At 38.4% G+C, this 13,780-nt stretch overlaps 1 protein-coding gene across 1 annotated transcript in view; it reads right to left on the bottom strand.

The window, feature by feature from the left end:
• The window catches only part of LOC150097054 (uncharacterized), a 353,024-nt gene that overhangs the window by 49,240 nt on the left and 290,004 nt on the right, over window positions 1-13,780 (bottom strand). The window contains exon 14 of the mRNA XM_090408116.1: window positions 3,165-3,399. Within this exon, the coding sequence (XP_090264242.1) occupies window positions 3,165-3,399 (235 nt within the window). The remainder of the gene's footprint in view (window positions 1-3,164; window positions 3,400-13,780) is intronic.

A 13,780-nucleotide genomic window follows, 5' to 3' on the forward strand; every position in this document is an offset into this window, starting at 1 on the left:
GCACAGTCTATCATTCCACTCCTCAAACTTATTCACTGTCTGTTCTCACCGCACTATCAGATAATGCATTCCACAGTTCAACCACCCTTCATGCAAAAAAACCCACTCCTCATCCTCTTGCTCACGACTTCCTTTTGCAACTTCTAGGGATGACTCCTGATCCTTGCCCCTTATTCTACCATGCAAAAGAACTCCTCAGAGTCACCTTGGTAACTGCCTCTCAACAGTCTCAATCATATCATCTTTCCTTCTTCTACCAAAATTTTCAGTCCACATTGTCCTTCTATCTATCCTAATAACTAATACTGTACAGTCCTGATATCACTTTTATTATCCAACTCTATACTCCTTCCAAGGTTAATTTATTCCTTGAAATCCTGGGGACCAAATCTGAGTCAAGTAGTACGTGATTTGATTGATCTACAATGGAATCATATTCTGTCTCTGATGGTCAGAATCCTTCTCAGTATTTGCAGAAATCCTCTGGGTTACCTTCATTACCTTTGCAATATGTTCCCTGAAATTCAGGTTTCTATTAATCATCGCCCCAAGATCTCTTGCCTCCTCCACTTCCTCCAGTGCAGTTTCTCCAACAGAATATGCCGCCTCCCATCGATATATCCAAAACTTCAAGACTTTATACATTTAGCTGAACTAAATTGAAATCCCCATTCGTTTTCCCATGTATCTAGCTTATTCAAATCCTCCTGAAAGGGCTACCATATCTACACTTATTAATAATCCTTCCCAACTTCACATCAGCTACAAACAACTGACTATCCTGCTGCAATCCATCGACAATGTCATTGATATAAAAGTTACACAAAACAGGTCCTAGTACTGAGCCCTGTGAGACCCCCCCCCCGTACACATTTGTAATCTTCTGCTTCCATGATGCCATTCACTCATATGCAACTCTCTAATAACTATCAGAAAGCCAATCTCGAATCCAATTCACTAACCTGACATCTAAACCCATGCGCAGTACCTTAAATATCAGATTATTATGTGGTGCCCTGTCAAATGCCTTTGTAAAATCCATAAAAAACAGCAGCATATACCTTTCTCTCATCAACCACTCTTGTTACCTTATTATGAAAGGCAATCAGATTACTAAAACAAGAGCTTTAACAAATCCAAGCTGAATCACTCAAATAACATTAGCCTCATCTATCCAATTCTGTATATGATCTCGCACTAATTTCCCTAAAATCTTAACAACTACTGATGAAATACAAACTAGTCTATAGTTTGACACTTCCATTCAATTACCATCCTTATGCAATGGGACTATCTTACCCTCCTTGCTCACCTTCCCCAAAGCCAGAATCTCACTGAAAAGCCAGCTCAACAGAGTTGCCAGTTCTTTAGTGCATTCCCTCAAAACTGTGGCAATATCGCATGCAGCCTCATTGCTTTATGGATACCCACAGTACTCAGTATTTGAAACAAACTCTCCTCTCACACTTCCAGACCTCAAACCTCCTCTATCCCTCTAGTTTTAAAAACCACTTCCTCAGGATGAAATACCCCAATAAAGTGCTCATTCTTTCTTTGTCTAAGAATGTCAGTCTTTCAGAATCATTCTTCTTCCTAATGGGGGGGGGGGTCAACACATAGAAAGAATTCCTTAGGATTCTTTTTGGATCTCAAGGACAATCTCTTTTAATATTTCAGTTTTGCCTTTGTTACCATATCAGTCACTGTCTGGGTTTGAGTCTTATATTCTTCATGCATCTGCTCTCCATCCCTCTCCTTGCATCTCATCCACACCCTCTTTTTCCACTTGCATTTCTGCTAATAAACATATCTCTAATTCCTATGCGCTGATGATATGTCGGCCCTCCAGTTCTTCCATCCATGGCAGAATTGGAAGGGTGAGATTAACAGCATGGATTCACACTACCTCTAAAGTCATTCATACCCACTATCACAATCATCTTATACACTCTTTCACTTCTCTTAATTGTCATAGTCACACCATCCATCATTACTCCAGCCAAATACTCTTCTCGCATTTTATCTTGCACTCCATGGATCATTGAATCTCCATATATCATACCTCTTACTACTCTGTTCCTTTTTTGCTTACCTGCATCCCTCACTCTCTCTCCTCTGACACTTTCACTTTCTCTTCTCCCTCTTACCTGTCTTCATGTCATGTCTCCATTCCTGGTTTCTGCACTGTCTCACCTTCCTCTCATTTCCTCTTTTTCCTGGGTTCTTCTATTCTCTCTCCTTCTATCATTCCCATAATTCTCTTTCACTCCTACTCTCATTCACTTCACATCCATTGTTTCCAGTCTCCACTTAACTCATTCCTCATATGTTCCACTTCTTTCAGTGCATCTATCTTTCTCTCCAAGAAACATACTCTCACTTGACGTTCATTCTCTTAACCAATATAAAAATTAGGGAGTGTAGTAAGTGTGGAAGATGTTCCACACTTACTACACTCCCTAATTTTTATATTTTTATTCACAATCTGCTCATCTTCCTCACACTTGATCACACTACTAGTTTCTCTTGGTTGGGATTCATTTGTTTCTGACATAATGCTACCTGTTAGTTCTTCCTATTTTCTACATTTTAAGCAGACATGCACTCCCCAGTCTCTCACCTGCCACATTTCTAACTGCTGGAATATAAACATGCTGCAAGCACTCCATACCACAAAATCCCATAGTATGCTGTGTAAAATGTACTCCTTAAATGGACTTGGCAATAATGTATCAGCTAACTGAATAGTGACTGATGCCATTATCCCTACACAAAGAACACTAACAAACTATACTAAAATAGTATGTTAAATTACAAATTCAACAAGTGCAAGCTATTCACAGACTATATGTTCTATCTAGCTTAGACTAAATGAACTATATGTTCTATCTAGCTTAGACTCCCTATAAATTTAAAGAAAAACTATAATAACTTATAATGGAAACTTATCTTTTTTTGCTGCCACCTTGTAACGAGTCCAAATATAACTTCTCCTTCTGACTTTCACTCTTTTGATTAAGGTTATCTTGACAGTTCATTTGATATTGAAGGAACTAGTCATTTCTTTGAAACAACTTTAATTTTTGATGTGTTATAAAAGAGAAAATTCATACATTCACACATGTAAAGATCTGAAAACTAATGCAAATGGAAAACTATCTTACCTTTTCTTCAACTGTAGCTCCAACTTTTAATGTCTTTACTGCTACTGAAATCCAACCAGTGTTTTCAATTAAAGCTTCTCCACCATATACCGTACCAAAAGCACCTTTTCCTAATTTTCGGTTAATCACAACATGATCTCTAGGTATTTCCCATTTATCTAAGTTGGGAATTGCACCAGCCATTAAGCCTAATTCTCTCATTCTTGCTTCAGTCATTTTTACGCGTTTTTCATATCTACAAAAAAAAAAAAAAAAAAAAAGAGAGAGAGTGACAGTCTATGAGATTTACTACATTTCGTTTTTTGTTCTTTACACATATTACATCTATGTACATGCAATTACATTTATTTGTATACATTTAAATGGTATACATTGAAAAATTAGCTCTGTGTTAAGATGAATACTTATAGAGTAATTCAATTACAGAGATACATATCAGAAAGAGTAAAGGATATGTTCTTCAAGTATGATCTTCAACATCCAAGTGATCCACTGATGTATTTTCTTCAATTTTGCAAACTGATCTCCAAACTTTACTTATCTGTCCACCATCACTCAAATAATCAGCCTTCTCCATTCTTGCAGTCCATTTTTATCAACATAATACACAGCTTATAATGGTTTAATCTCAAGGTGCATGCTTTAATGCTTGGCCATATTAAAATGACAACCATTATCCTTTGCCCAAACTGTCAATCTATTTAAATCAGCTTGTAGAATCTTTACAGAAGAATTATTGATTATTGTTCTTCCCAGTCGCAGCAAATATTTGGATATCCCCCCCCCCCTTCCAATCATTCTCTATATCATTAACGCACAAATTAAATAACAAGCACACTTCTGTTACCTGCCCTCTTTTTGATTCTGCTCAGCCATACACTATTCTCTAATGTCTATCCATCAGTCTTCCGTTGATCCATGTCACAAGCTATGCTCATATGATCCAGTTTATGTAATAGAGTTCTGTGTGATATCCTATCAAATGTCTTACAAAAAAAAAAAAAAAAAAAAAAAAGTCCAGGCAACTCTCTTTCCAATTCCTTGAGAATGCAGAGTTGGCATAGTTGAGATTCTAACAGAGCTCCATGCAGTAGAGTTCTAATTATCTTGCACCCTCTCATACAAGGACTGATACTTTATCCAATCACTCGGCAGCATTCATTGTGATCACAGAAGTGTCTAGCAGACCATCATTCATATTTTGAGACCTGAGAAACTTTATTCAGCCTCAGCATTTTTCTTAATCACTTTTCTCAAGCTCACTCACCAGAAGAGTGCTCACATACTTACTTGCTTCCCCCTTTCCCAAAAGCTCTAGTTTCTCTGATTTTGCACCTCCAGTCTTTCAATGAACAACACTTTCTCCAGAAAACAAACTCTAAATCCATTTGAGTGTTCATCCATCTTATATAAGCTCTTTTGTCAATCAAATCTACTCCATAAATGTACATGCTGCACACTGTTCCTTCTGTTCGACACACGACTTATACGTAAGTAGTGCCAATCTCTGAATTTGCTCTTATTGTACATTGGCAATTTCCAATCTGAATACACTCATTCACTCTTGTTTTTTGATTCTTGCAGTAATGCTTACATATCTGCTTGTATTCCATATTCGTTATCATTCAAATCATTCATACCCAATTCTTTTCAAAATTCAACCGTATCGAATCCTTGGAATTGCATATATAAATTAGCAGCAAGCAAGAACAAGACAACACCTATACTATCAACTATCAAGAAAACAGACAGCACCTACACTAAAAACTTAGCAGAAAATGTAGCTATTATGATAGAGAAGTTTATTCCCGATGACGATGAAACAACAGATGAAGAAATCCACAAAACTTGCAGACAAAGAATGGAAATAGATATAGACTCTCCTGATGACGTCTCATTTGCAACTAATGAAATTGAGTCAATATTAAGATCAATGGATCCAAGAAAAACTCCCGGAGCAGACGGAATAAACAGCGGCATACTCTGTACAGCATTTCTCAAATTCCCCGAATTTGTAACAACACTTCACAACAAATGCCTAAAAAGAGGACGATTTCCTTCAATATGGAAACACCCAAAAATTATACCTATAATCAAACGAGGAAAAGAAACATCAGACGAAATTAAAAATACAGACCAATCAGACTCATAAATGTTGCCGGTATGGTACTAGAAAAACTTCTAATAAACTGAATAATGCACCACGTCTACTCAAGAAACTTATTAAGCAGCAATCAATATGCATTCAGACCTCAGTCCAGCACAGTAGACACAATTATGGAAGTGAAACAGTTCACAGAACATAGTCTACAGCTAAAAAAAAAAAGACGTACTACTGATCTCACTCGATGTACAAGGAGCCTTTGATGCTGCTTGGCGGCCAGCCATGATCAATCAATTAATAGATTTAAAATACCCTAAAAAAAACTTACCCCAAAACACACTCCAACTCAACATCACCAGAGTTAAAGATTGGTACTATCAACATAAGAAGCCTGAATGGCAAACAAATGGAGCTAGTGGAGGAATTAGATAAGTACCACATCGACATAATAGGGGTGACTGAAACAAAAAAGACAAAAACTGGTGAGATCTTTCTGAGCAATAAATACAAAATGTTATATTCGGGCAATGACAATGAAGGAAAAGAAGGAGTAGCCTAGCATTCAACACAAAATACGAGGATCGTCTTCTTGAATGGCAGGCAGTGTGATGTGGGCAAATATCAGAATGGGGACCTGGACAATGAGACTTATTTGTGCCTGTTGTCCCACAGAAGGTTCTACAAAGGTAGAAGTGGAGGAATTTTTTGAGGCTCAAGAGAAAGCTACTGACACAATGAAAAAGAAAAAGTTGATCCTTGTTGGGGATCTAAATAGCAGAGTAGGAAGTGATTGTCAGACATACAAAATTGTTTTGGGAAAATTTGGAGAAAAGAGCAAAGCTAATAATAATGGCAAATACCTGTTGGATTTCTGCTCAGGACATAGACTGGTTATTACTAACACCATGTTCCAATATAAAAATGTGCACAAATTCACATGGAGAGAAGAGGCTAGGAATAAGAAAAGTCTCATTGACTATGTTATTGTTGATAGTGATGTTTTCTCCTTGGTGCAGGACACCAGAGTGTACAGAGGATTTGAAATTGGAAGTGATCACTATTTCGTCTTGAGCAGGATAAAATTGAATTTCATATTGAAAACAAGAAAAGAATAACGTAAGAAAGTTTTCATAAAACATTCTCATTTTCATATTACATAAAAGTTCAGCAGCTCTCAGATGTGAACTGTAGACTAAAATACACAAAGATTATTGAAGGAAAAATGAAAGCGTTTGAGAACAGGAACCAAATCTTGGAGATCCAGTGGCAAGCCTTGAAGAAAACCCTGATTGATTCAGCTAGAGAGGTATGTAGTGAAGTTGTTTGCAAGGATAAAAAAATTAGAACTCCATGGTGGACACAGGAAGTTAAAGAAGCAGTGAAGGAAAAGAAGAAAGCATATCAAAAGTTCCTGGCAAATAAGTCAGCTTATGGCAAGGATTGAAAAATTAGAACTCCATGGTGGACACAGGAAGTTAAAGAGGCAGTGAAGGAAAAGAAGAAAGCATATCAAAAGTTCCTGGCAAATAAGTCAGCTTGTGCTCTTAGAGAATACAGAGACAAATGTAAGAAAGCTAAACAGTGTGTAAAACTAGCTAAACAAAAGTTATGGGAGGACTTTGGCCAGAACATAGAAAATAAATATCAAGAAGGTGGCAAAATATTCTGGAGGTTGTTGAAGAAGCTTAGGAATGGAATAAAGAGTTCTGTAAAAGGAGTTAGAGATGATGAGGCATGCAGTCAGGAATACATATCCATACTTGAAGTAGAAAAAACCATCAAAGGCTTGAAATGTGGAAAGGTAGCAGGAGTTGATGATATTCGACCAGAAATGCTGAAGTATGGTGGTATAAAAGTCTTACAGTGGCTGCACTGCATAGTTCAGAATGCCTGGACAGAGGGACGAATTCCAGATGATTGGAGTAGAGCTCTCATAGCACCCATATATAAAAAGAGAAATAAAACGGAATGTGAGAATTACAGAGGTATATCCCTACTGAGTGTTCCTGGTAAGATATATGCAAGTATACTTGAGAAATGGTTGAGAAGAATTGTGAAAGACAAGCTTGGTGAAGAACAAGCTGGATTCAGGTCAAATAGAGACTGTCAGGATCAGATCTTCACTATACGAGAAATAGTAGAGAAATCATGGGAATATAACAAAGATCTGTATTTAAGTTTTGTCGATTTGGAAAAGGGATATGACAAGGTGCCAAGAGAGAAGCTATTCAATATGCTACAGTTATATGTTGTCAATGGGGCATTATATCAAGCAATACTTAGTCTTTATTTGAGTTGTAAGTCAGCAGTTAGAATTGAAGGAAGTACAGGAAGATGGTTTAATGTTAAATCTGGTGTGAGACAAGGATGTACATTATCCCCTCTGTTATTCATTATCTATATGGATCACATTATGAAGAAAAGTGTTATTAAACATGATATCAAAATTGGAGATGTTAATGACAGCTATTTGCTTAATGCGGATGATGTTATACTTCTAAATAAATCTGCTACAAGTCTGCAAGATTCTCTGACTAAATTGAATAACTGTTGTAATAGATATGGCATGAAGATCAGCAATAAAAAGACAAAGATAATGAAATAGGCAGAATCGTTGAAAATGTCAACTGCGTTGTGAATGGAGAACCTGTGAAATAAGTAAAATATTTCAGCTACTTAGCCATGATTTTTTGTGAAGATGGTAAATTAAATATGGAAATAGACAACAGAATCAATAAAGCTGGTATGGTAGGAAGTCAATTGAATAAATTCATGTGGAATAAGAGAGAAATTAGTTGGAACACTAAATTAGCTGTATACAAGACAGTGTTCAAACCAGTTTTAACTTATGGATCTGAGAGCTGGGTCAGAAGTAAAACACTTGACCAAAGACTAGAGACCGCAAATATGAGAGTCCTGAGAAAGATTAGAGGCGTGAACAGATGGCATCAATGGCAATATCATATTAAAAAAGAGAATATTAGGAAAGAACTTGACATTGTCAGCATCCAAGAATGTATTAGCAGAGCTAATCTCTGGTGGTATGGTCACTTAAACAGAATGGACGAGGAAAGATTAGCAAAACAAGTGTTCTCTGCCAAGTTGGCAGGAAAATGACCCAGAAGAAGACCAAGATATAGGTGGATTGATTCAGTACAAAATGCCTCATACAATAGAAATATAAGATCTGTTAACGTTGGAGTCTTGACAAGTAACAGAATGATTTGGAGGAAAATTGTAGATAGGAAGTTAGTAATGACGTAAATTTTTCATGTAATACTATCATATCCTGAACACCCTTGAGGGTACATGGCAGGAATTTGATGATGATGATAAAAACTTACTCAACCTTACAAAAAATTATTTTTCAGACAGAAGAGCAACCATATGTAAATTTTTCATGTAATACTATCATATCCTGAACACCCCTTGAGGGTACATGGCAGGAATTTGATGATGATGATAAAAACTTACTAAACCTTACAAAAAATTATTTTTCAGACAGAAGGGCAACCATGACACTAAAAATCACAACTGTAACGAAAAAAGTCAAACGAGGCTGTCCACAAGGTTCCTGCTATTGACCAGCTTTCTGGAACATCCAGTATGACTCGCTTTTAAGACTGCCTGTCACCACTGAAACAAAAGTCATAGCCTTCGCCGATGATGCGATGATAATGATTCCGGGATTCAACAGCTTACAGTTAGAAGTAACTGTAAGCTGTTGAAAACTGTAAGCGGTCGCTTGGTGTCGCACTGATTAGATCATCGGCTTGTCGAGAGCTCCTGAAAAGATTAGTAGTATTTTGTGTTAACATTAGATATTTTACTAGAATTTTAAGTAGTATTGTTTGCTTTTTGTTTCTTGGTGTGTCTGTGAAATTTTTGCGTGTTTTCTGTTATTTTAATTATTATTTTTAAGATAAGATAGCGTACACATGGCACCGATAAAGAAAAAAAATGGCGGCCAGGTCGCCATGTTTGTTTAAGAGTTTTGATGTAAACGAATTTATGCAATGTGCTGGCTGTGAGATGTATGCCTTGTGAAGAGCGGCGGGAATCTGGTTAGAAATTGATAGTGGAGTTAATATGTGCAGAAAGTGTAAAGAGAATGAGGATTTCAAGCGTGTTTCGTGTGTCGAGAGTGATATCGTTAACGATAGTCAGAATGTAGAAAATGGTGGTGTGCTAGAGAATTGCGTGGTAGTGCCAGATAGGTGAGAGAACGTCGCTGAAAGTGTAAATGAAGGTAGAAATACAGAAAGAATGGATGATTTGATCAATAATGAAAATGGTGAGATAAATGCGAGTAGCGAAATTGCCCGTTTGAATGGTGCGATACACAGAGCTAAAAGACAACTGGAGCGTATGGAAAAATGTGTGTTGAACGTACCGACAAATAACCCGCAGAAGTCTGTGACGGCAAATAATAGAATGTTCGTAAACGTCAATAAAATGAAGGAGCGAGTGCTGTATGGGGATTCGCCATTAAGAGGTGTAATAATTGAGAGTTTAACGAAGTCGTACCAGCCGGGTGCGAACATAAAGGACGTCAGCGAATCTATTCGACTGCAAAAACAGAGGGTGAAAGAGATGATAATCGTGGCAGGAACGAATGATTTGAAAGAGGACAAAATGGAAATGATAGAGGATGTGAGGGAGTTATTTGAGGTAGCAAAAGAGAAGAGTGAGAGAGTTAGGATGGTGAGTATCTTACCGCGGTATGACAGCGAAGTGTTTAGAAGGAGGGCCATAATTGCCAATGACCTTATGTGTGGGTTATGCATGAAGAATGGTGTGGAATTTGTGGATGTGTGGAATGAGTTCGATGGGCGAAAGGACTTGGGTTACATTTGAATGGAGTTGGTGTACGGAGACTTGAAAAAGTGTTGATGTATGATGTGGAAGTGGATGTACAGACTCAGGGAAATTAGATTTATTAAGAGGGGGGGGGGTAGATATGCAGACTTTAGGGAGGCAGTTGAGTGTATGAATGAGTATATTATGCCCGAGCGAGTACGAAAGACAACAAATCAGAATGGGATAGTTAGTATAAGGCATCAAAGTAGGGATAGGACAAATGGGCTTCTGCAATTCATGTACACTAATGGAGTATTAGGAACAAGAAGGGGGAGTTTTTGGCCATGGTTGGCACTTCCAGGCCCCAGGTTGTTGGTATTAGTGAAACATGGCTGACAGAAGATGATAACGCTAGTGGGATTGAATGCGACGGGTATAGCGTGTTCAGGAGTGACAGGGTGAATAAAAAGGGAGGAGGAGTGTTATTGATGATAGCTGATGAGCTGCAGCCAAGGAGTATAGAAGTTGAACTGCAGGATAGAGAAAAGAGCACATTTGAGGCTGTTTGGTGTGAGATAGAATCTAGCAGAACAAAATATACAATTGGGTGCTGCTATAGACCAGGTGATGGAATATATGGTGGGGATAGTATGCATAAGCAAATAGAAGAAATGAGTGGAAGGAGGGTAATTATTATGGGTGATTTCAATTATGGTAACATTGACTGGAAAGAGGAGTGGGCACATGGGAGGAAGGAATTGGATTATATGCGGTTATTAAGGGACAACTATCTATGGCAACATGTAGTGGAAAATACCAGGGGACAGAGAGTGCTGGACCTAGTAATTGCAACTGAGAATGTGGCTGTAACGAACATGACCATGTTGCCACCAATTGGTGAGAGTGACCATAAGGTCATGACTTGGGAGGTGGCTAAAGGAGTCGAATTTACAATTAAGACAGGGTACATGTGGAATTACTGGGCTGGTAAGTATGACAAGCTTAGGTGTGTGCTTGGCTCAATGCCATGGCATGTAAAACTGCAAGGGCTGGATGTTGATAGTGCATGGGAGGTGGTTAAGAACTGTTTGCAGGAGGCAATGGTTGACTGTATACCAAGAGTCCGAATAATAAATCAAGTAGGGGTTAAATGGATGAATAACACTATTAAGCTTGAGCTGCAAAAAAAGAAACAATTGTGGAGGGAATTTAAGGAGAAGGGTGACCATAAGGCCCAGGAACAGTATAAAGCTCAGGCCAGGATGGTAATAAGGGTGGTAAGAAAAGCAAAAGCAGATTCCGAAAGGAAATTGGCCACGCAGGCTAAAGAGAATCCCAAACAGTTTTTTCAATATGTTGCAAGTAAAAGGAAAAATGCTCATGGTAGAATGATCTTAAAAAATGCTGAGGGTAGGGAGGTAACCGAATCAGTCGATATTGTGGAATTACTGAGCGAGCACTTTGCAAGAGTATATCATCCAGGTGGTGACTTTGCAGGAATGGATGAACCAACAGCTTATACTGGAATTGTGATGAATGAAGTAGAGGTAACTAGTCTATTACAGAACCTCAATGTCAATACATCTGTGGGATTGGATGGTATACCAGCTCGTGTCGTACGTGAAGCGGCTAAAGAATTGTCAGTGCCCTTGACCATTTTGTTTAATTTGAGCCTCAGAACTGGGTCAGTCCCAAGGGGGTGGAAAGAGGGGAAAATAGTTCTGCTGCACAAAGGTGGTTCCAAGGCTGCGGTTGAAAATTACTGGCCAATCAGCATAACAGGAATCATTATCAAGGTCTTAGAGAAAATAGCCAAGAGGAAAATACAAGATTGGATAGAAGAAAATGGGATACTGTATCAGGGACAGCATGGTTTTGTGAAGGGTAGGTCATGCCTCAGTAACTTGCTCACGTATTATAACACAGTGACGGCTGAACTGGATAATGGTAATGGGTTTACAGTGATTCTACTGGACCTTGCTAAGGCCTTTGACAGGATACCACATGGAATTCTAATCAGTAAATTGCAGCATATGGGGATGGACATAGGGTTGGTGAGATGGATAGGAGGGTGGTTGATGGAGAGATATCAGAAAGTGGTTTACTCAGGAGTAGAGTTCACAAGACGGCCTGTGACTAGTGGTGTGCCACAAGGATCTGTTCTTGGACCACTGCTGTTTAATTTGTTCATAAATGATATAGGAAAGGATCTGAGAGGAACAGTTCATTTGTTTGCAGATGATGCGAAGTTGGGTAGGGCAATAGTGAATGCAGATGACATCAAAATTTTGCAGGATGATTTGGATAGATTGGAGGTCTGGGCTAAGGAGAATGGATGTCAATTTAATGTGGCAAAATGTAAGGTTATGCATTTTGGGGTGAAAACATTGGCGGCAGTTTACTGCATTGGTGGAACCATGCTCCAGGAAATTGATGAGGCACGAGATTTAGGAGTGTTGGTGGATAAGGAATTGAAATTTAGGGGACACATTGCAAAAGTGGCCAAATCAGCTCATCAAATCACTTGGTTGCTGAAGAATACATTGACAAGCAGGTTATTGTTCCTCTGTATCGAGCCTTGATAAGACCCCATCTCGACTACTGTGCTCAGATTTGGTCACCTAGGTTTCTTCTTGATGGGGAGGAGGTGGAGAGGATCCAGAGGTGAGTGACCAAGATGATAGCAGGTCTGTGGAATGAACCTTATGAGAACAGGTTGAGGATTTGTGGGTTGCAAAAATTGGTTGATAGGCGGAGGAGGGGAGATATGATTGAGACATTCAAATTACTGAAGGGTTTCTATAAAATTAATTCAGAAGATATTTTTGAGAACAGGGCTGGTTGTGGGAGGACTAGGAGACATCCATGGAAACTGGGCAAAAGTGTGGTTAGTAAAGGTGTTAGAGCTGGGTTCTTTACTTTTAGAGTAGTGAATGAGTGGAATGCGCTCCCTGAGTCTGTGGTGGATGCTGTGACAGTGAATGAGTTTAAGGCGAGGTATGATAGATACTGTATGAATGTCGAATAGTTGTGATGAATATGATTTGGGGCCTCCCTCGATGAGTCTAATGACTCCCTGGAGTTGCCCGTAATAATAGTAATAGTAATAATAATAGTAACGTCCAACAAAGAACTCTTTAAAATTGCAGAATGGGCACGTGAGAAAGAAAGTGACCTTCAATAGCACCAAGTCTAAAGTGATCCACATCTCACAAAAAAAATCAAAACAACCTGTAATAGTCTTCCTAAACGGAGAAGTTCTCGTGGTAGCCAGTGAGCTAAAATACCTAGGAGTAACAATAGAGGAAAAATTCACCTTCAATAAGCACATCTCATATGTTGCCAAAAAAAAGCTTACAAATAGTAAACCTTCTAGCTAAGTTGGCCAACAAGCGCTGAAAACGATATATAACGGTGTTATACAACCAATGATATCTTATGCTTCACCTGCCTGGAAACATTCACTAAAATCAAAGATAAACCGACAAAAACTAAACAGAGTTCAACGCCTTATAGCCATATGCATAATCAAAGGATACAGGACAATATCTTTTGAGGCAGCTTGTGTTATTGCAGGAACTGCAATAACACAATCTGCCTGAAAATACAAGAATTATCTCTTACATGTGAAGTCACTTCTGGAAGATATATCGAAAGTTACAAAATCGATCCAAATTAATACGAACGTCCGCTTCACTACAGTAAGTAGTCT

The sequence above is a fragment of the Typopeltis vanoorti genome, chromosome 18 (genome assembly GCF_054136105.1).
Source record: "Typopeltis vanoorti isolate ZY-2024b chromosome 18, IOZ_Tvanoo_1.0, whole genome shotgun sequence".
NCBI classification, from domain to species: domain Eukaryota; kingdom Metazoa; phylum Arthropoda; class Arachnida; order Uropygi; family Thelyphonidae; genus Typopeltis; species Typopeltis vanoorti.